This window comes from Anopheles arabiensis, chromosome 2, assembly GCF_016920715.1.
Source record: "Anopheles arabiensis isolate DONGOLA chromosome 2, AaraD3, whole genome shotgun sequence".
NCBI lineage: Eukaryota > Metazoa > Arthropoda > Insecta > Diptera > Culicidae > Anopheles > Anopheles arabiensis.
The window spans coordinates 32,375,541-32,399,068 of NC_053517.1; the positions used below are offsets into that span (position 1 = coordinate 32,375,541).

At 47.9% G+C, this 23,528-nt stretch overlaps 3 protein-coding genes across 8 annotated transcripts; 1 reads left to right on the top strand and 2 right to left on the bottom strand.

Moving 5' to 3' along the window:
- Positions 1–29: 29 nt before the first annotated feature.
- LOC120893983 (dihydropyrimidinase) lies at positions 30–18,096 on the bottom strand. 6 transcript variants are annotated; one of them, XM_040296260.1, is made up of 8 exons: positions 18,018–18,096; positions 13,010–13,436; positions 5,978–6,072; positions 5,542–5,732; positions 5,037–5,458; positions 2,920–3,143; positions 2,003–2,733; positions 30–1,919 (listed from the first exon to the last, which is right to left on the bottom strand). In XM_040296260.1, exons 2-8 carry the CDS (start codon positions 13,058–13,060, stop codon positions 1,840–1,842), a joined length of 1,794 nt encoding a protein of 597 aa, XP_040152194.1. In that variant the 5' UTR covers positions 13,061–13,436; positions 18,018–18,096; the 3' UTR covers positions 30–1,839. The 6 variants fall into 6 exon arrangements, with proteins under 6 accessions (XP_040152194.1, XP_040152192.1, XP_040152193.1 ...); XM_040296258.1 differs by lacking the exon at positions 2,920–3,143 and adding an exon at positions 3,676–3,914; XM_040296259.1 differs by lacking the exons at positions 2,920–3,143; positions 18,018–18,096 and adding exons at positions 3,676–3,914; positions 17,197–17,214.
- A 269-nt stretch (positions 18,097–18,365) lies between these two features.
- Positions 18,366–22,124, bottom strand: LOC120896181 (protein FAM160B1-like). Its single transcript, XM_040300128.1, has 6 exons — positions 21,814–22,124; positions 20,714–21,577; positions 20,191–20,644; positions 19,993–20,117; positions 19,723–19,928; positions 18,366–19,634 (listed from the first exon to the last, which is right to left on the bottom strand). Exons 1-6 carry the CDS (start codon positions 21,892–21,894, stop codon positions 18,797–18,799), a joined length of 2,568 nt encoding a protein of 855 aa, XP_040156062.1. The 5' UTR covers positions 21,895–22,124; the 3' UTR covers positions 18,366–18,796.
- A 260-nt stretch (positions 22,125–22,384) lies between these two features.
- LOC120893773 (protein KRTCAP2 homolog) lies at positions 22,385–23,346 on the top strand. The gene is made up of 4 exons (XM_040295872.1): positions 22,385–22,502; positions 22,591–22,745; positions 22,818–22,948; positions 23,024–23,346. The coding sequence occupies exons 1-4, from the start codon at positions 22,499–22,501 to the stop codon at positions 23,130–23,132; spliced, it is 399 nt and encodes a 132-aa protein (XP_040151806.1). The 5' UTR covers positions 22,385–22,498; the 3' UTR covers positions 23,133–23,346.
- Positions 23,347–23,528: the final 182 nt, after the last annotated feature.

The window sequence follows — 23,528 nt, forward strand, 5'->3', positions numbered from 1 at the left end:
ACAGGGAGGGGAAAAAGGCTTCGAACAGGTTAGTATGTTTTTGCTTCTTTATTTATCAGTGTTTTACCATTACCCACGGAGGTTGGTGTAATATTAAATGGGTTTTGTTTGTTTGTTTTTTAATGCTAACCGCGCCCTGCTTATCTTACGATGGAAAACTTGTTCGCCCAACTTCGCGCGAGTGTATATTTGGAGCTAGGTATTAATATTAAATGAAACAATAAGGCGACAAAACACGAAACGAAGAAGCGACCATCGAAACAAGTGTTTGTTTTTCTCTTCTTCTTCTATCGCTACAGGTTGGGGGGTTTTGTTTGTTTTCCACTTCAAGCTCTCGTATGCAAGGCCCGTAACCGAGGGCGGCCTATGCGCGAAGAAAAATGCACGACACACATACACACATACGTCCTATATGTAAGAAAAAGTAACATAACGAAACCACCTGACCAAACACACACGCTCCAAAACGTGCGGCTATCGAGGCCACATCTAAATCGCACAGACACAAAAAAAAACATGCTTTCGGTCCCATTCTTTGACAAATTCTAGCAAACTTTGGCTTGTCCTTCCAGCGAGTGAATAGTAAAAATGTTTTGCTAGCGATTATCTTAATTGTAAACCCTAGCTAGTGGTACAGAAACAAAATTGAGAAGAATTGAAGCACAAAGCTCATTCATTCTATCGTAGTATCATTAGTAGCTAGTCGTAGTAGTAGTAGTAGTAGTAGGGCGCGTCCCGAAAACAAGCAACAAAGCTCTACCGTTTCACATGTGCTTCTCTTCATATCAATGTTCGTTTTCGTCTCAATTCCCAAATATTTCACGCTTAGTTATACCCTCGATTTTCCCCTTTTTCCTATACCAGAGATGCGTATTTATCAAGACGTTGTGCGTAAATAAATAGATGATGCTTGTTGTTTGGTGTGTGTTACAGGTTTGGTTTAGACTGTTGAGATGAGTGTGCTGAAACTGAAACTTAGATTGCTATCAGACGAACGACCTACACACTATTGCACATCTGCCGAACGCTCGCTACCCTTCGGTGTGCTTTGCTGTACGTCACCTACCGACAGTTTTGTACTCCGGAGCATCCCGAGCACTTAAATAAACCGTATAATTGTTCCAATGATCGCATACATTGCAGAGGCAATAGGGTTTTAAAATTTTGTAGCAACTAAAGCTATTAAAGGTAAGGATTTTTTCGCCTCCGCTCCACTGTCACCCTTTCCGTAATGGTTAGCAGCACAATCGACACAGCAAAAGAGCAGTAAATTAAGTTAAATAAATTTAAAATGATGATACATTAATGTTTGCAAAGCTTGCCGGTGTGCCTCTCTTAAGGAAATAGCGCGCAAAAAGGTAATATAACTCGCCAACGCTCTCTCTCTCTCTCTCTCTCTCTCTCTCTCTCTCAGACAGGCGCTGTCCGAAGTCGTATCTCTATCGTTAAATTACTTAGCTGATTGTGTTTCTGCTCTGGCCAGCGCCTCTCGGAACCGATACCGGATCCGGAACTGAAACGTTTTCCTTTTGGAGGCGCTTTGATATGGAAGAGTTTGGGCCAGGAGGCCAGCGATTACTTCGTCACGGCTGCTCCTCTTTCAAAAAGAACTATCCCTAGCGTAAGAGTATGTGTTGTTGCTGGTTTGCCGCCGATGATCGTACCAGCTGCTTCCCACAGGATTCCGGTCGCGCGTGCTGCTTCTTCTTCTTCTTCTTTTACTTCTTTGGATGGGTTGGAGGTGATAGTGTTTCGAGAGGTAACTTTGCCTACCATTGCCTGCCCCGCCCGGGCTCTTCCGAATGGGTGTGCGCGTTGTTGCTGTACGCGGCGGGACGTTTACCAAAATCCGGACGACTTGCCGCCGGGCGGTGCACGGACGCGAATACACGAGCGTGCCTCCGATTTGTCCAGTTCCTCTGCAACGGTGGAGAAGGAGCAAGAAAGGTTAGAACAACTACCCAACTAGCCCCAACAACCAAAGGGTTTGCCCCCGCCTTACCACTGATGGAGAAGGTCGACTCCTGCATGTTCTTCTGCCCGTCCGGCCGATGGCCCCGGGCACTATGGGGCGTGCTCAGCTGCGAATCGCCCGAGATCACGCTCAGCGCCGGCCCCGGGATGTACTTCTCCGGCAGGGCGTACGTATCCGGGATGTCCACCTCGTGGCCCGACTTGGAGTTCAGCTCCAGGCCCTGGATGCCGTTGCGCGCGTGCTTCTCCTCCAGGCCCTCCTCCGGGCGGGCCACCCCGTTCAGTGCATCGTACACGAACGACGGGTAGACGGGCGTCTCCAGGAACGAACCCTGGCCCTCGGCGACGCGGATCAGATCGTACTCGACGCACACGCGGCCCCGCACGATCACAAACTCCGGCACGCCGTGGCACTTCATGCCCTCGAAGATGTTAAAGTCGCAGGCCTGGTGATGCGTGCTGGCCGAGATGGTCCGCACCGCCTTCGGATCCCAGATGAGCAGGTCGGCATCGGACCCGGGCGCAATGCGGCCCTTGCGCGGGTAGAGGTTGAAGATTTTGGCCGCGTTCGTGCTCGTGATCGCCACAAAGCGCTGCGGATCGATCAGCCCCGTCTGGACGCCCTTTTCCCACACGACCGACATGCGGTCCTCGACACCGTTCACGCCGTTCGGGATTTTGGAGAAGTCTTTCAGCCCGAGCTCCTTCTGGTTGCGGTTGAACGTGCAGTTGTCACTGCCCGTCGTCTGCAGATCATCCCTGGGAGGACGAAAAGTAAGGGTTGCGCGTTAAGATTTGCCATCAAAAGTGTTGAAAATGGGTAAAACTACCACACTCAAACAACAACGAACAGAAAATAAAACAAACAAAAAAATAGCAACATAAAAGCAAAACGGATAAGGCAAGGCCGCCGCATGTTGGGGCTGGTATGGGGGGCAAACTTACAGCGCCAGGAACTTCACCAGATGCCGGGGCGTTTCCGGATCCTTCCGAATCGGTGGGCTGGTCGTGTAGTAGACCAGCTGGTTAGGCTTCACGCTGGTGAGTGTGCAGCCGAGCGAGCTGGCCAGCGTTTCGCCGTACACTACCAGACCGCGGCGCTTGGCCTGCGACAGCTGTTCCGCTGCCAGCTTGCTCGTGACCCGTGTGACGTACAGTGGAGCCTTCGTCTATCGGGGGTGGAATGTGGGGGTGTATGTGTTTGTGATGATTTCGTGGGTTTTCGTGGAAGATGTCGGTGAGGATGATGAGTTCGTGGTGTTGTTTCCGGTGTGCCCCGCGACCGTTTGACCCATTTTTTGTTGAAGATTAGAAGCAATGTCACACATTACGATGAGCAGTACACACAAAGACACACACACACAAATGGGGTAAATTTCGCAGGTTTTCCAGTTCGCAGCATGATGGAGAAAATAATGTTTGAAAAAATGAAAGCAAAAAGCTTTAGTGGTTTTAGTCGCATTTTGGGTGTTGGTGTTAAGGCTTAGCACTGCAGCAGCAGCGGCAATGTTGGAACCGGCAGAATGTTTAGTGGACAACACGAAGAAAAGCGACCCCCCCCCCTCTCTTTTGAGAAAACAACAACAATCAGCACAGGAAACAACAGTTAGTCCGCCGACGTTTTGCAAATGGAATGATTCTCCCATTTGTTGCATCTTATAATAACACACCCCAACAACACACAGCTGCTGAGCTACTTACTGAGCTAACAGCTTCATCAGAAACTCGGGCGTGGTTGGGTCCGGTCTCAACGGTGGGCTCAGCACGTGGGCGGCTGCATGGTGCCAGCATTTGTCGTGATAGTGCGTACCGTCGGTACCGAGTGCAGCCGCCAGCGTCTCACCGAAGATCCCGGTGCCGTTGTAACGGCGTCGAGCGCGTGCCACCTCAATGCCGGCCGATTTGCTCATGACATGCACGACATACAGCGGGCAGTGAGCCTGCACCACACCAAGGGAAAAGTTATGCGCCGGGCGAAGCAACACAACCGAAGGACGAAGGACAGCGTTGGGAAGGAAAGATGAGAAGAGTGTACCGGAACAAACGAAGAAGAAGAGAAAAAGAAAGAATAGTAAAATATAAGAAAAGTAGGGTAAAAGATGAAACAGGTTTAAATTAAAAAAGATTTAAAGAGGGGATGATAAACTGATACATTGGAATCATGCATACATTAGAAGTAGAAAAGGAAATTAAAGAAACAGGAACGGAAATCCGATCTAAACAACAACGGGTAGGAAAGTGAAAGTTCAAGTTCGTGTGCTGGATGGAGCTGTTGCGTGTCTATCGGCACTTTTCCATTGACCCCCGCTGCTGTGCTAATATCCTTGTAGCAATGTTATGAGTTCAATCGTGGGCAAGGGTACAGAGTAGGTCAAGTGCTCGCTCAGTGGAGTTTTAGGCTGATGTATTCGTTTTCCATAACTAAGACCCTCCAAGGTTCTCACGCAAACAGTTGTATTATGCATGAACCATAGATTAACCTTAGGCTCAGAGGCATTGGACCTACTGTTGTTGAAAGCTTATTTATAGCTATGTAGCCTGCCCAGGCAAAAGACCCAGGCCCATCAAACAGGTCGCGCCAAACACGCTCAACAGTTACGATTCTGCATTGCAGTAGGAAAGATGAGGAGGTCCTCTCCGCATTATCTACAAAACTTGCAGCGGCGGTGAAAGATATGAAGTTTTGCCATTTAAAGAATAGCCGAAACAGCTGGCGATAGCATTGTATAATATTTCGCGAAACAAAACTCCGCCGTTTGTTGTTGTTAGAGGATGCTATCTAATCTGATACTGGACGTCAAATATAGCTCAATCTTCCATTGCAGATTGGTGCTCTTGAAATCGTCCCAAAACATGCTGTGGTTACCTCAAAACTGCCCACTCCATGATTGCTCCATCTAATCTTATCACCGCTCTCCGGTTCTACCGACCATTGCAGTATCATTAGACCGTAGAATTAAGCGACACTTGTCAGTTGCCCTTCTGCTTGGGGGTCTTTTTCGGGAGAATCCCGAAAGGCCCAATAAGTACGTGGCAAAGAAACACCGTCTCCCCGTACGTACCTGGTGCGCAATAACGCAGGCGCGATTGGTGGCCTCGGCCTCGACTTCCTCCGAGCGGGACAGCTCGTGCCCTTCCGGTCCGGTCACACCCTCGGTCAGCAGTTTGGTAACGTTCTTCGCAATAATGTCCCCATTTTCCGCGTGCACCATCGCAACGGCACCGAGCTCCTTGCACGTCTCGAACACCTCGTACAGCTCGGAATCGTTCAGCTGGTACAGGCCCTTGTACGCCATGAAGCATTTGAACGAGTTGACGCCACGCTCCTGGCACAGGATTCGCATCTCGTCCCGCACCGACTTGGACCACCAGGTAATGCCGACGTGCAGGCCGTAGTCACACACCACCTTCGGGTCGGCACGGGCGCGCCAGGCATCGTACGCTTCGAGCAGCGATTCGCCCTTCTTGGGAAGTACAAAGTCCACTGTGGAAAAGGGGGCCAAAGAAAAAAAAACCCTCAGATTGGAGGCCGTTTTTCGGGAAGGGTGGAATGGTTCTTCTACTTACGAATGGTTGTGGTGCCGCCGGCTACTGCGGCCTTGGTGCCCTTGTAGAAATCATCCACCGAGACAGTGCCGCCGAACTCGAGCTGAAAGTGTGTGTGCGGATCGATACCGCCGGGCATGACCAGCTTGCCGGTCGCATCGATCGTGCGGCACCCGCCGGGCACAACAAAGTCCGCACCGGAACCGACGTATCTGCGTATGGAACAAAGAGTGCGATGTTAGAGGCCAAAACGATGGATCGATTTTTGGCAACTGCGAGAGTCCCGGCCGGAGTACAATTTTATTCGCTGGCCCGGTGCCAAACAAGCGCTGATAAACTTCGAAATTGCAGCTTGGCAACGGGCGCACTGCCGCATTATGGATAGAATCCCATGATTGTCGCATTTGTCAGACGAACACGCACCTACCCATCCCGCCTCCCTCTTTGGCATACTTACCGCACAGTTCCGTCCTCGATGTACACGTCCGCCTGTTGCATTCCATCGTGGTTCACGACGTGACCGCGCTTGATGTACAGCCGATTTTGCGCACTCTGCCGGAAGAGAATGGACGGGGAGGAAGAACACTTTCATTACTCACATCCTTTACAAATTTCATTTAAATTCCCTAGACGACTCTCCGCGAACCCGATTACGCCATGGTGATTGAATTGCATTTCCCACAAGAAGAACTTCTGATCCCCTCCACACCTCTTCGTCTTTCGGTACGTTTGCAAGTTCCATGCTTGAAATATCCTCTGCCGGCACCGTATTCGTGGACGATTCGGACGTTACTGTTTCGATTTGTGTCGATGCGTCGGCCGTGCCATCGATAGACCGAAGATCAAGACAGATAGGTTCTTTCAATCGGGACTTCGGTTTTGCCCTGCCGTTGACACTATCTACCATTGCCTCGGACATCTTATCGAACTCTAAGGGACTGGTAGGGACACAGTGAGCTTAAAAGCAAACACACAGACTTGTGAAGCACAACACACAAACAGTTTCGTCTTAGCTGAGGTCAAAGATTAGAATGAGGGCAGTAGGAATGGCGAAGGTATGTATCGGTTCGCCTGTAAGGTTACTACGATTGTATGGGCGCATTGCAGAAACGAGATGGTTGCATGGTGTCGTTTCCAAAGCTTACTGCAATTAAGTTATGATACAGGTGATACAGTGTGGTTGGATATTTTGTTAATTGGCCAGAAACTGAATTTGGGTAGAAATTGATAACATTATCGTTTTGCCACTTTTTGTAAGATGCGACAAAGAAGAAAAAAAAAAACAACCAGAAAACGAATTTACACTAAAACCACGGAAACGGGATATTCAAAGTCCTTGGTAAAACGGGTCCGGTCCATGTGAGTATCGAACCACGATCTGGTATTTATAGTAGCCGACGTGTCTTGTATCAGACCATTTAGCCGTCCCGTCCGTGTTATGTATGTTCATTTTACAAGCTATTTAAATGTGTAAATAAGATAACAGTCACGTTCGGAATCTAAGAAACGCGGTTAATGCGTTCCCAAGATCAAATATCCGCGTGAAAGCCGGGTAATATGTGGGTTATTTTGATTGTTGTTGTTAGTTTTCGGTCACAAAATAATTATTAATACGGTTCGGACAGAATTGATTTGCCTGAATTGAAAGGGAGAATTATTTTACACTTGACTATTTATGTGTCAAATGTGTTTTTCTTCGTATCCGCATTTCTCGGGAACAGCCAGTATTGAGATTTGGCATACGACAACTTATTAACTAGTTATTTTTAAATTAAACGATAAGAAAAATACGCATTATTGTAATAATCATCTCACAAAACAATGACTGTATTATGATGCCTTTTTTCTAATGTAGTTATAATTAAACCATTTGTTTTCGGCTCATGGACCGCTAGGTAATCAATAATCTATATTTAAAAGCCTCCCCATGTGGCCCAAATTGGCAAACCTCTAATGTTCTATACTCCCCCGCAATCCCTTCAGCCAACACCTCGGTCGGAAAATAGAGCGAAACAGAGTTTTTCACCAAAAGAGGCCAACGTGACGTCCAAACAAAAAAGAAACTCTTTTACGATGGCCAGACTCAAGCACGAGAACGTACAAGTTGTTATCTAACATTGGCCCTTTGCAGCCCACTGCTAGCCCTCCTTGTGTCTGGCCAGTGTAAAACTCAAAGCTTCAAAGCATTCCGAGCCACTGTTGCTGCCTGCTCGAGTAGCTTTAATAACAACTTAATTGGGAATGTTCACGCAAACGTTGGGTTTCTTGAAGGGCAATAGAATTAGTCAGCAAATTTAGGCACACGAAAGCCAGCAATCGATTCGGACGGAGGTACGTCCTTTCACTCGCCAAACTGTTTTGAGGGATATTGGTTTGGGATTGAAATAGAAGCTCCTATCCTAAAAAAAAAAACACAAAAAAAGCAGAGCTTACAAGATCGCCTGTAACTGGAAAGAATTGAGCTTAAAACAATTGCTTTTTTGTTGCTATTGGTTTGTGTGTTTGTTGCCTGGTTCGTTGCAAAGCGGATATCTGTGGGTGAGATTTCAATTTATCGCCATGTTTTCCGCACGACAACAGCGAGGCTGGGTGAAAACGGTGAAAAAGAAAAAGCTTCCAAATGAGGCCACTCATTTGTTTCGGAGGGGCACACACAAATGATTGATTTTTAATTTCTTTTTTTTTTGGGGGGGTTTTCAATTGATGCTGCTACTGCTGAAGAAATGACTCCGATGTGCAGTAGAAGTGGAAAAGCTTCAAATCGCCACAACCGTATCTTAAATCGTGGCAGAACCGTATCTTAAATCGTGGTGATGGTGGTGGTGCCAGCGGTGCTTCCTTTCCAATTTAAATCGGTTAATCATCGTCGTTGGGAGGGGGAATGAATGCATGAAAACGGCCCAAAGAACGGAGAGCATTAACACATAATGAAGGGCATGAAGTGTGTGCGATCGGCGGCTGGAGGGTGTTGGCAAGATTTAGCGGCCCCAGATCACTCAATAAGGCTTCCCCGTTTTCAAATGCTACATTAGGCAATGATAGACAAGAACAATCCAAAGAAAGGGGGAAAAACCCAACCCTAATAATACAAAATGTGAAGAGCTTCGTGCCGGCTTATGTTTTAGCACCCCATTGCTTTTCTTTAGTGCTCCTCCGAAATGCTCCTTCGCTGGATGCAGTTGTAACAGTGCAGCAGCAAATAAGCATACTACACTTGAGATTTTGGTTCTTTTTTCGATGGGTTTCGAGCGGCTGCTGTATTTGAGTATTTGAGATGCACTTCAGCCGTTAAGCACTTCGCTCAACGGGAACGCACCTCAACGGGAACTCGTTGTTTTTTGTTATGCGAGTTATGCGTCCCCGCGGCCATAGTTTGCGTTTGGCCACGCGAGAACCTGCTAGCATATATTGTCAATTGTGCCGGCAGCGACATCCGTTGCGGGAATGATTCAATAGCTTGCGGGTGTGTTGAACGATTGTAATTGCGTTTTTTTTCTCTTCCAGTGGCACCATTACAGTAAAACAGGCTTAAAAACGGGGTGAGTAGCTGCAATATTGGTTTAGTTTTAATCACACATTTCGTGTGTAACCGTTTTATTGCAAAATTGTGTATATTTTGATATTCTAATGTATTTATTTATTTATTTACCTATCGACTCTCCCAATCACTTATGCACGTCATGGCAATTTACTTCCTGCTTAACCATTACTGTGCACAACGAGTAACAATCCAACAACTAAAGGGGTCACACAATTAAACGAAATCAACACGCGACGCAACGGTCCGTCTGCCGTCTGCCTGATAAGCAGGTCTCTTGCACTTTCGAGCTAAATTATATGCCACAATTTTGTCCCAAGAGAAAGCTCGGACCGTACCAGACACAGGGACCCTGGACAGACAGACTGAGTTGGCTTCTCCGATAGCGATCGTTTGCTCAATTTAGCCAATCTGACACATGCGGCGTAACATTCCTCCCCAGAACCTCCAATACACCACCAGCGCCTGTTCGGGCGGCGTTTTAAATGTGGCAACCCTCATTTCCCAATTAGCACCCAAGCACACACATGAAAGGAGAAGGGTTCATCGAACGGTGGAATGTTGTTTTTTGTTTTCTTTTTTGCCATCCGGAAGGCCTCTTTTGGGCGATGACCAAAGGAGCTGACGTAACGTCCGCCTCGTGTTTTCTCCAGTTCCGGGCAAAGACGCGGTGTAATCGTGTACTGGCTAGAACAGCACCTTCTTTCGAGTTTGTTTCTTCGCTTTTATACCTCTCCGATGTAATAGGAAAGCCAGAATATAGCGAATGCACGGCGGCCCCCTCTCCCCCCCCAGTTCCGGTCTGCTGCGTTGCACCTTCCAACCCGGGAGCTGAAAAGGTGCTGTTGGTTTGTTGCTTTCCTCTCCCCCCGCTGTTTTGTATTTGCTGCATAGAAGAACTCTCTGATTCGAATTCAACACCGTTTCGAGATGGTTCTATTCTATTGCTCGCGTCTAGTGCTGCTGCTTACCACCGCGCACCGGAAATGGGCGGTTGGTGGTGCCAGCGGCAGCGGGCCTGAAAACAACACAACTTTCCGCGGCCAGTTTTGAGCAACAACAAGCTTTAATCGACACAAAACAAGCACCGCGAGCCCTCAGGTGCAGATGAAAATTGTGGGCCATTTATGCCCCTTTCCCTCCACAAGTAAGGTGATTGCACCGGTTGTTGTGTCTAGCAGCAAAAAGGGGGTTTGCGAGGCCATTTTGGAGGCCAAGAAGCTCTTTTAAACCGTACTCCAACACCCAACGGAGCCAAGAATACGCCCCAATGTTTCCCCCCAAACACTCTGCGAGGTCAAAGCGAGGAAAAATGATTTAAAAAAAAAACTACAAAAATTGAATTAAATATGACAACCTGCCACCGGGTTGCGACAAATGAAAGCAACTAAGTGAAACTTAACCTTCAGCCAGCCCTCCGGCAAGCATACTATAAGCGAGTCGCGGAAAATCAATAAACAGCAAACAGGCCACAAAACAGGCCACCGACCGTTGAACAGGCACTCCGATATCAACAACAATTCTTTGGTGCACAAGAAGGGAAAGAGCCAAAAAAAAAAACATGTAAATAAGTCAAAGCACGATACATCGACTAGCTTCCCGTTTGCAGGAAATGCAAACCATGCCCCCCTCCCCTGTTGGGTGGTGGACAAAAAAAAAAACACCCTAAATAATGTCTCCTCCTTACGATCGGCTGAGGGCCGGTGCGAGTAAGCGAGCAGGGGAGGACAGTGTGAATCATTTCGGGACGGATTATTTACTAAGCGTTCGGTTCGGTTGCCGGGTTATTAATAATTCATGGACATGGACTGTAGGCCGACGAGACACCATTAGGCGGGCGAAGAGTGAGAAGGGATGGAGGAAGCGTGTAGAACGATGGAACGTTTGGGACGGTGGTGGTGTGGTGGTGCATGAGGTTGCATAAGGGAAACAGTTTATTGCCGGATCGTGTATTACTTGATTGGTGTGCGTAGTAGTGCAAGCTAGTTTTATTTAGACAGTTTTGATAGAACGATTCTGTCGTCGTTTTTTTTCTATCTGACTGTGTAGCATTAACAGTATAAGTAGTTTCCCCCCTTTCTGTGGCTAGTGGAAAATTGTGAAAACAGTGCATTGTATGGCAGGGAATGTGGGATTGGCAGAGAACGGGATTAACTAAATTTCCCACTTATCGAGATTTAACCCCTAAATAGTTTGGTTTTCCCCTTGCATTATTATGTATGAGAAAATCTAGCATTGATATATCACTAAATAAAACTACATTTTACACTTTTTAAGTTAAAAGGTTCTTTTTACCATCATCGAAGTGCTAACCGTAATAAACAAATGCTTAAAATTGTATGATTTTAGGTATTGCTTTTGCCATCAAGCAGTATTATTTTATTCATCTATTTCTAACACCCCCGGCACGCAGACATGCGGAGCAATTTAATGGAATTAACACCATATTTATCATTTATGGTATGCATCGGTAATCGGGGAAAAAGCTATTTAACTATCGAAACGAGAACATGAGCGACACAAAATCAATAAAATCAATCAACCAATTGGAAAAGTGAATTTTTGATATTTATCGCCCCTTTTGCTAAACACAGAAAGGCTTCTTTGCTTTGGGTCTTCAACTAGCCAGGGGCTGATTGTGGAATACGCAAACTAAGCGGCCGCGTGCGGTCCCGAGAACAGGATTAACATTCCCTGCTGGATTACTGGATTACTAATCAAACAAAGAAGAATAAATTCTCAAGAATGGACTATTTGTTAATTAATTTTTAAAACATTTATCTGAGAAAAACATATTTTTTATCATACAGTGCAACCTCTTATAACGAGTTTAATCCGTTCCAATGTCCTACTCGTTATGCGAAAAACTCATTGTGCGGGAGGCTCTTTTTGATACAATTTGTATAAAAAGTGATATAATTGGTTCTCGGTCAAGAAAAGTGCAGATGTACTGGGATTATATGCATCATAACCATGCAGAACACCACCAAGTGGTAACAGTTATGCATTCATCGATTCTCAGTATCGAAATTCTCGCCAAGTAGATCAAGAATGCATGCAAGAACACACCTATCAATACACCTAACACACTTGTGCAACACACGCTTCTTAGGGAGGTACACTACACACTAAAATCCACGGCCGGAGCCGAAGAGAGCCTCCAATGTTGTCAAATAAGAAGGAAAGAACTGGAGCAATGAAACTGTCGATGAGCGAAGCAAAACTCTCAGCTCCGCTATCTGATTTGAAAAGAGTTATCTGGACAGGGAGTGAACGAGCCCATGGCCCGCCCCGGCTTTTTGCTTCGATTTTTGTATGGCTTCGAGAGTTTTGGACTGGCGGTGGGTGTTAATGTGTCGCCTCCCTTACACTTTTCATCCACACTTATATCTACCTCTTTTGGAAATAGCTTGATATTTAACAATTCTTAGCATTGAAACTCTCGAAATGATCACGATTTCTTATCGGGAACAAACATAAAATTGCTCGTTATGCGAGATTTTACTCGTTAAGAGGGGTATTCGTAGAGCATTTAGATTTGCTCGTTATGCGAAAAATTCGTTATAAGGGGTTCCACTAGGATTTCAGAGCAATTAATTTCCTCGTCTATTTGACAGCTAAAAATTTAAAAAATATTTTCCAGTAAAATGGAACATTAAGTAAATGTTTTTCTTATAGTTGACTGAAGAAATGCTCATGCAAATGAGTATTAAAATTTTCGCTAATCCAGGTCACTCTAACGTGAATTTTCGATACCTCGTTCATCTTCTACCTCATCCAGTTTTCCCTCCTCATTGGCTCGATTACGTACGTTAGCAGTTTGATAAATGGTTAATGGGCTGCTTCACAACAAAAAAAGGCTTCATATCTTAACAACCAAAACATTCCCACCAAACGATACTTCCCGATGCCGCGCCTCCCTACCACCTGCTCCCCCTCCCCTTGGCTTACCTGCAGATGAATCGGCACTTTCTTCACGGGAGCCGGTGTTGGGGATGCCATTCTTTTTGTTTTTGTTTTGATTTTTCACGCGTATCACTTATCGACTGCTCTCTGGGTTGCTGGATTCACGAGAAGCACTTGCGACCGTAATCTTGTGCCCGAGTTTTCACACCGAAAGGCTTGATTGAGGCTGCCTATTTTCCCGCAGATTTCACACTGGCAACCCTTTTCTTTTCACACTTTTCCACTCACACACGGTTCACACGGGTCAAAATGGTATTGTTTTTTGTTTTGTTTGTTTGTTTGATTCTTCGGATCTTCTGTTGAGACCACTCCGATGCAATGTTACGCCTTACCTCTCACAAACACCTTCTCCGCGATGGCAACGTGCTCATCAATATCGCATTAACACTGAGCAGAGCACACAAGATCGTCGCTGGAAAAGAGGAGCACACAAGAAGCGAGCATTATTAACCGATGTCTAAGATGCGTCACCTGTCACCGGGGCGGTTCGTTCCACAACGAAACACGGAAAATACGGCAGCTTTCCATCGAGAAAACGAGTGATCATTTGCGTTACCATTGCCGCGCTAAAGAGGCATCAACTTTTCGACGCCAAATTAGTGTACGCGGTTGTGTTAGCTCATTAGCGAATGAAACACACACACACACATTCGATTGCTTTCCCGGCTGGAACACCCAGTTCCAGTCAATCGGACGCCAGCGTTTCGCTTCGTTTCGTTTCCTTTTGCACTTGATCGTTTGACTTCCGTTTGGGTGGTTCTTCTGCGGCTGCGGTGGTGCTTGGGAAAAGGGTTTCGGAAGTTTGTTGATCCAATTTGTATTATCCTACCCCCATCGGGAGTGGATGAATGTGGCGGGCAGTAGTGGCCCATAGCCCATTGGGTGTTGAATTTCGCCTCTTTTTCCCTCGTTTGTCACCGGCCGGTAGATATGGCTGTGCGGTGACATCGTTACACTTGGCCACCCGTGTGCAATGGGAACGGTTTCGATGTTGTATAGTAATTCGATTAAGCTAGAAACAGACCGCTTACCGGAACTGGGCAAATGGTTCGACGTAGAGATGGAGTTTTTGTCTCCAAGCCATTGGCGGAAATTGAAGAAAATCTGCTTCTAACACCTGCGTCCAATTGGAGTTCCTGTGAGTGTTTTCCCCTAAAGACTAACTAATCGAACTAACTATGATTCACTCATTCAGAGGCAAGAAATGAGCATTCCTGTACGATAAACCCCTTCCGGTACACGTTGGCTAAAAGCAACGAAGCGTAATGCTCGGTGCGCAACTGTTTGCGCTATTATTTAACGCATTCTACGCAACACGTGGCACAGCAACGAGAAACGGCTGGCCTAAGCGAGACGAACGCAAGACGGAGGAGAGCAATGGTCGCACATATATTTTGGTCGGAAAGAAGATTAATGCACACACATACACACACACAGACACGCACGCAAGATGCCCGATTGAAATGGTCGGTCTACAAAGTGATCAAACAGACATGTCCATGTTTGATTTGGCTCGTTAAAGCCTTTTATGCTTACCCCCGTATGGTGGTATGCGCGGCACAGGTACCGTCTCATAATCGTGATTTCCTCACGCCAAGAACGTTCCTCTGAGCGATCGAGTGATTGAGTGTTTTCTTTTGGGTAAATGGAAAAGGTGTTCGTGGTGAAAGAGTGCCGAACTGTTTGTGCTCTTACGACCATTGTTTTGGCGTTTTAACGGAGCGGCAAAGCAATACACAACACCAACAGCATACAGCTTCTCAGTCGTCGCGTGAGTAACGAGCCGGGCCCGATCGCGGTACGACCAGTTTGATGTGACGTGAAAGAAGTCACATGTGCATGATGTTTTGAAAGGCTTTCAAATCAAACCACAAATATGAATCCAAGCCATTTGCCGAGAATTTTCACGGCAAAGTGTGAGCAAGGTAATGTTTTCTTTGGCTGCCTGTGGCATCTATTACTACAGCCTCAAAAGGGCGCAATTTCTACCCGAAGGTTCAGAAATGTAGAACGTTTACTATCGGAAGGGCATAATGTTTTCAAATCAATCGTTGATAGTGACCACCACTGAAACGACTGTTCGAACTGAACCATCTACATCTGGCAATCGGTAAACATTAAACATCACCATTACACTCCGAAGTGGAGACAGGTACGCGATTCATTGGCATTCAATCCTATCAGCCCCATCGCTTATGGGACATCGTAAACAATGCCGTTAAAGTGGACTATTATCAGCTCCACATACTTATCGGCCATCATTATCACCGCATCAGTCGCAAAGCGATAGTGGTAACAATAAAGTTTATGGTTATGGTCTGTCGGTCATCCGACGCCGGCGTCAAACTGTAGCAATAGGAGACGAACCCTACCCGTGGAGCTGACATTTTCCCACTAGACACTATTTTCATCTCGCGTTGGTGGACATGTAATCCAAAGATGGCGTTGCATAATGTCCTCACACGTCGCCGATGACACTGAGCATTGCAGCCCGGGGCCCGTGGGACACGATCTACGACAACTTGCGGGCGGCAAAGCGCGACATACGCAAACGCAAGCATGCACTTCTAACAGGAGATTGAGACTAATTTTATGTCGTTCATTAGAAAGGGTCGGTGTGTCTACTCCTGAAATCTAGATAAACTTCTGCTGCCCGTCGTTCTCACTGTCAGCGGGACGGGATGCACCAATTGGTTGGTAGTTGTTTTGTTCTGCTGTTCGAAGGAGAGTTTCACACACATCCACACACACTGAGAGAGAGGTAGAGGGTCCAAAGGGTGGGGTTTGAATTTTCAACACCGGTGGAAATGGCTGTGAAAATCTAAAAATAAATCCCCCGTCTACTTGGATCGAGAGCAGGGAACGTACGATCGACCAAATCACCAAAACGACGACGACGACAACGTGAACCCCGGGGAGGGAAAGGAAAAGTCACGGTCGCGGTAGAGCCCGGTTTCTGCTATCACGCAGTGAACGACCACCAGCCGGAAAATGAACGCCTGCCCTCCCCCCCCCCCCCCCTTCGGTGGAATGGATTGGGGGGGCATGGCTTTAAATACATTACAACGACCACGACGAAAACAAGCACCAAGCGGGCAAGCGAAACGGTATTGTTTTCCGGCATTTTTCCGTCCATTTCGGTACTACGTTTTCACCCATTCTGGGCGTTGAATTTTCGTTAAGCCGATGCTCGATGGACGACAGATAGAGATAGAGAGAGAGAGAGATAGGCCGTGGAAGAACGGTACGGCGGAGTCAATGACCGACCGGGTTGGAGAAGCTATCCGTCTATCGGCATTAATATACCCATTCTGTTCCGATTCCAATGGCAACGTGTGTGTAATTCGGTTCCACCTTTGTGCAGGGCTTTTCGCTTTTCATCTCCGTCTTTTCGCCTCACTTCATGTGCGAGGCAACCCCTTATTGCAGAGCGATGGCGGTTTGGTTCGCCAAAAGCCAGTCAGAGAGTTAGTCAGTCGGTGGCGATTTTATCATTAAAATTGTTTCTCTCCTTCTTTCTCATTTTTTTTAAATATCTCTTTTATACTCTCCCGTATGAGACGGTACACGATTCACTTGTTTAGTCGGAGATACCCCCATTCCCTTCTGTTTCAGAGAGGGTGAAATTAATTTTCCTTTGCGCGATTTTTTCCACCATACGTGTGGCGCAGAGCGTGTGCGCACCGTGTTAGGGGAAGCTCGCTGTTTTTGCTGAAACAGTGAGAATAGCAGCAAACCGGACGGAGGGTGAGTTTGGGCCACAATACGATACGGTGCTGCTGCTGCTGCTTCAACGCTTCCGGTCGCCGGTTTCGTCTCGTGGTGCGTGGTGGTTTTTACTGCCATGCTCTGTATTTATTCCCCTCCTGTTGAATCGTTGGGACATTTTTCACCCACTTTCACTGCACTGTGCCGCTTTTCCGAGCGATGGAAAGGGTGTGCGTATGTGCATAGAACGCGGTTGACGCACTCACACACACACACAAACGAGAAGAAACCGCCCAATGTGCGGTTCGAACAGTTCTGTGAAGGGGGTGTGTGCAATTTCGGGGTAGGGTTGCGCTTTTTTATGATAATTCCGTCCGTGCAGCGATGATAGTGTGTGGTAACGATGCACCATTACATTTAAACAGACACACGCACACACACATACACACAGATAAGTTTTTTACCGAGTTGGATGGTACGCACGCGTCCGTATGCACTGTAAACGGGGAGGGAGCGGGGGAAAATCATACAACCGTAGCAAGTAGAACTAGACATCGCGGGGAAGATGGTACACGGGGAGAACCTTCATAAACAACGCAACACAGCACGGGTCACCACGGGGAGGAAAATCTCTTCACTGCCAGTGCACTACCCTTTTCCCGTTGTCCCACGTCCATGTTGCATTTCTAATCAAATTAATTTTTCATCGATTTATCTCCACAATGCAAAGAGGTTTCTTACACCAAACAAACACACACACACATGCACAACCAGATCAAGTGTGCCATCATTCCGCACGCTTTCGGGCTCGGTGGCACACTTTACCTTCCGTTACTTATTTCTTTTCCCTTCTATTCCAACGCCAACTACGGATCGGAGGCGCGCCCCATATATACCGGGATGAGCGCGGGGAGGGGCGGAAAGCTGGCTGTGGGATCTTTACGACTCCGCTGGCTAGCTGCCGAAGCGATGATAGTTTATTTCGCTTCCCTTGCCCCCTTCGCTCCGTTCAACGGGACAGCGATGGAAATAATGCGATGAAAAACACAGCTTCAACGCACACACACACAGAGTTCACACAGCGGGAAAGGGGGGCAGTCGTGCGCGCCTTGGCAATAGTTGCGGAAGTAGGAAAATGTTCCTCACAAACTACACACACACTCACAGACACACACGCACTTGCAATTCGGAATTGCGCTATGGGTGGATTAGATGAAAAACGAGCAATATTGGTCGAGGGGGTGTACGACGAGCAGGAGCAGGGAGGGATGATGATGAAACGTACGCTAAAACGGGGGCTGGCTAGAGAGCAGCGCTAGAGAAAGCACGTCCACTCGCGGCGAAGGAAAACAACGAACAGAAAACGCATCGCAACCCGACCGGGCACGAACCTTCGCTTTCGGAGCGGACCAGCAGTTGAGCGAACTAACGCCGTGCTCACCGTTCTCGCGAGAGCGTATTTGTGTGTTAGCGAAAGAGAGAGAGAGACAGAGAGAGCGAGGTTGATCAAAACATAGATTAGATCGGCAAGATAGGAAGAGGCAACGACGCTCCGGTTTGGGGCAGATGGACCAGCATGTTCCGGTTCCTGGTGCAATTTTTTTTAAACAAAATATTAAATTAAATGTATGACTTTCTGTGTTAAAATTGAGCTTTAATCAGGGGGGAGATAAAACATAACGCAACAAACGGATAAAACACTGGTATCGTAGCGCCCGTGTAACTGAGAGATAATTTCGAATATTACCTTATTCGCAATAAAATACATTGCAACACGTTTCATCTTATCGAGCGATTTACCCAAATTGGTTTGCACTGCGCCTTGCTGTTTTTTTTTTGCTTTTTCTTTGTTGCTTTGGCAAAGACTAGAGTGTAAAATACAATTAAATTACTGCGAAAACCTATAACCAACGGGCACTGGAGAGAAGCCAATCGGGAATCGGCTACGAACGGTATTTGCGCTACTTAAGATAAAATGTGCGTCGTCCAAGAAGAAGGGACCCCGGGGAGGAAGCAATTAAGCACCCGGGTGCTACCGAACCAACACACCGACCACCCGTCCTACTACTCCTTCGCATGGTGATACTTGACGAACGCGATCGCTGCCAACTCCTTGCAGAACTCCTCCAGCACCACGATCGACTCGAACAGTGGGTCGTTAATTTCGTCCTCCTCCTCCTCGACCGCCGTCCCCGCTGCCGCGGACTCACCGACGCACCCCGCATCGCCCGCCTCCCCGCAGTCTTTGTGGTAGAGGGGCGGATTGGACAGCAGCCGGCGGCCCGTATCCTTGATCTTCTCCTGAAACCCGTCCACGCGCGGTATCTCCGACAGCAGCTGGCGGGCAAGAAACTGCATCACCGACCAGAGGGTGGTAGCGCCGGCCGCGACCGGTATCTCCGGGTTGAGCAGTATCTCGTGCAGATACGGGTGCGGGAAGAGCGCCAGCTTGGACAGGATCGCAATCACCGCCAGGTTCAGCTCGTACGGCTGCGTGTTCATCTGCTTGACGTGCGAGAAGAGCAGCTTCAGCAGCGGGCCCTCGTAGAAGCTCTCCTCCGAGATGCCGCTGTCGCCGCAGGTTTGCAGATCGATGGCGTTCGTCTGGCTGCCGTCGGTGGTGTACTTGGGGTTTCGTTGCTTTTTCGGCTGCTTCATCGGGGCCAGCGGAACGACCGTCATTAGCCCGGCGGCGCCGCTAGTGGACAGTGGCGGTTCGACGCTCGTCCCGGCGAGCGGCGACGAATCGCCACTGTCCGGCCAGATTGCCTCGACCGGCCAGCTGAACCCGTGCGTTTTCTTTATCCACGTCTGGTAGTGGCGATTGGCGTCCTGCATGTACTCCTCGTAGCAGATGCCGCCCGCATCGCTTACGATCTGTCTTGGCAGCAGCAACAGGAAGCTGCAGGGGGTTGCAGAGGGGGGAGAAAGCAATCCATTAGAAGGGAAATTGAAAGTCTGTTGTTTTGCTTTGTTTTGCAACAACGTACTGATTGATGACGCGCAAAATATTGCTTGGGGCAAGGGTGCGGGACTTGATCGGATCGTCTGCGCTGCCACGCCGTCGCTCGCGATTATCCTCCTCGTCCGACCACGACTGGATGGTGTGCGCTGTGCCATCGTAGTAGCCTCTGGTGTTGATGTAGAAGAACAGCATGCCGTGCAGAATCTTTTCGTGTGGATTGTCCAGCAGCGACTGTTGGGAGAAGAATGTCTTTCACTCCGTGTCCGTTTGTTACCCTCCGCGTACCAACACTCACCTCAACGAACTGCAGTGTCGGCAGGAGAATGTCCGTATTTTCGTGCGCATTCTCTATTAAAATCGTAAGCAGACAGTTGTTAATGTCCATCAGTTCATCCTCACCGATGAGCCAGTTTGCAATTTCTGGGAAGAGAACAAACTTAACAATTAATATCATACTCCTCTACCACTGTACGACCCCAGCTGCTCCACCTACCATCCAGCAGTGCTTTCGATTGTGTCTTTTTGATAATTTTGGCCGTCAGCACCAGCATAAAGGGCGCATAGCAGCCGACCAGCGCCGGTTCGATGTAGTTGATCAGCATTTCGTCGCGTACGCGCGGTCCCAGCTCCGGCACCAGCAGTGCGCTCTCCTTCAGCAAGCAATCACAGTAGTCCAGCCAGCAGAGAAAGGCCGTCAGCTGGTAGCGGCCGATGTAGTGCGGCTGCTCGGGATCCCGCGGGAACAGTCCCCAGGTTACGTTGGCATCTTCGATATCACCGGTGTCCATATCTTCCGGAATTTGCTGACAGTTTGACGCAAGCCGGCCGGCCATCATCGTTACGAACCGGCTGATCGTGTTCCGGATCGCCTTGCACGAGGGCTGCAGTGTTGGCAGCGAGGCCAGTATTAGCACGCCTTCGCACGCTCGCACCACTATGGTGCTATCCTGAGGGTGGCCGGGAATAGGTATAGGAATTAGTTTTGTTTGAAACGAAAAACCGCACTCGCCACTTACCGCACTATCCAGATAGCTAACTATCGCATCGAACAGACTAAAGTGATCCTCGTCATCACAATCACAGCTCTCGGATTCTTCTCCACCGTTTGCACCATCGACCGGTGGCAGATGCTGGGCGCTTTCCTCCCTTCCCGCCGACGGCCCCTCGCTCGCCTCCTCCGCTACCAGCGAGATGCGCCGCGAGTCGTACTCAATTTTTGTGCTGACAAACAGCGGATTGTTTACCGGTGCCTTGTTTACGCCCAGCCCCTTCCAGTTGGCCAGCATCTGTGCGGAATGGTGGTGAGACTTGAGGAACAGGTTGACCAGTACCGAGTCCTTGCGCACGAGCCCGGCCACCGTTTCGAGGAACAGTATTTCCTCGCGCTCGTACGGCGAGGCGTACGTGCCGCTGCAAATGTCCACCAGCCGCTGGACGGGCTGGAATATGCTGGCATGCCCGAGCGGAGGACACTTGAGGCAGGACAGGAAGCGTCGCACCCAGTTCAGCACGATGTAGCGCGCACCGGGCGGCGTATCGTTTACCGCGAACTCGATCAGCACATCCAGCGGCCGTGCGCTTAGCACGAATTCCATACATTCGGCCTTTGGTGGTGGTGGTGGTGATGGTTGGCTTGGTTTCGCTGACACGCTTTCCACGCCGCTGCTCGATGAAGCGTCGGTGTCGGTGTCCGCTTTCGTGGGAACCTCCAGCCGCTGCTGCTCTTCGCGTATCAGTATCTGCAGCATCTGGTCCAGGTGCGATGGAATGTTGGTATCGTTGATGTGTATCTTTGGTACGGTTTTATCGGCGACGTAAAAGTTCTTCACCAGCCGGTAGTGATAGTCAAAGTCCTGCAGGGCCGTGGGGGGTGGTGCGAGCTAGTGGGCAAGCAAAGAAGCAATTAGAAAGAGTAAGAAAGTTGGTAAGCAAAAGCAAATTCTGATAAATTATGTAATTTGAGCGCCAAATTGCTCCATTCCACGTGGAGTCAGCGACATTGGCCGGATAGAACACGGCTGAAAGGTGTTCATTTCAAAGCAAACGCATACACCCGATAAAAACATCTGTACAAGCACAGTGCACTGTAATCAATGTTCGCTTATCGGGCACTTACCACGTCGGCTGCGGTTTGCAAAACTTCCGACAGTTTTCCAAACATTTTATCGATTTCGGTCAACTTTCGGCAGAGAAACATCAACTTGCGTACGGCGGTTGGGCTCGGCGTGCTTTGTTCACGTAGCAATCGCACCGATTATTGTGTGCACATGCTTTGGACCGTACGTGGGCACAAACCGCGCACGAAATGAATAATTAAGTACGGCAATTATCACACCAAAACTTTGCAAATTGTACATTTACGCTTTTGCACCCGTTCTGTATTGATGTTTTTCTCGTTGTTTTCGTGTGTTGCTTGTTGACAACTGAATGCACTTGGTTTGACATTTGCGATGCAAATCGATGAAGGGGAACCGAAATCGATGAACGCAAATGCAATGATAGCAAAACAAAATAATAAACCTTTTTGATTTTTTACTAATTTATAAAAAACAGCATGCTTTTTCAAAACAACATATATTTTCGATTTATTCCTCAGAAAAGAACAGACAATTGTGCCCGTTTTCCGAGGTTTAATCGAATGCGTGAAATAATCTCACTCGATTTTCTCCACATTTGACAGCGGGCGCTGTGTGCTGGTGTTGGTGTGTTCGTTTGTTGCCGTCAAAATCGATTCCACGTCAAGAAAGTGTTTACATTCTGTATTTTCTTTTTGCCGTAGCAAACGCCGGGCGCTTGATAAAATGGGTAAATATTGCAAAAGGAAATCATTTTCCACGACCGTGCCACAGTTTGTTTTATCGACATCGACCTTTTCTCCGGATTATCTTTGCAGCTGTATCGACTTCGGTTTCGCTAGTGCTGGCGTCGCTGTCGGCGGTGCTCATCTTTTCGGGCATGCAAATGTATCGGCCCCTGTTGGCCTCCTCCCAAATGGCCACAATCTTCGGTGGATATCTTGGCTCGTGGCTGTTCATCCTGTCCCTCACGGTAGGTAGCGAGCGTGCGGTGCAATACGACGAACGGAAGTAGCTAATTCTGATTTGGGTGTTTTTCTTGCAGGCGGTATCAAACCTGGAGGCGGCAGTGCTTGGCTACGGATTTCAGGCCAAGTTCTTTCCGGAGGTTTCCTTCTGTCTGGGCATCGCGCTGTTCGCCTGTGGAATGGTGCATCGTGTCTGTGTGACCTCTTGGTAAGTGTCCACGTGGCATTTATATTATTGTACGATCCGGTTGGTTACTAAATGATTGCTTCCACCTACTTCCAGCATATTGTTCTCCGTCGCCGCCCTGTACTACGTAAATAAAATCTCGCACAAGGTACACAACGTAGCGGTACAGGTGGATAGTTACGCCAGCAAGAAGAAGAAAAAGTGAAACTGTCCATTTGGAGTTTGTGGTGGTGGTGGTGTCCATCATGCGAGGGTCGCAATGCAATTTTGGATTTTCATCACTTAGCTGTAAGAACTAACAAACATACTTCTACTTCTCTCTGCTATTCGTCAGGTCAGTACTCACAATGGCAAAAAAACTGATGAATAAATTACATTCTTAGGCGCTTGCTATTATGATGGCAAGTGGTTTAATTTAATCATTAAAACTTTTACATCCGTTTTAACAAATGGAGCAATTATCACAGTCAGGCATACATGCTGCCTTGCACTTCTGTGGCAACGTATGAGAATGGTTTGAAAGAAACGTTGAAGACAAAATTTGGGCAGTGAAAAGCAAAGTAAAACATTCTAACTTCTTCACTTCTTATGGGAAATGCAT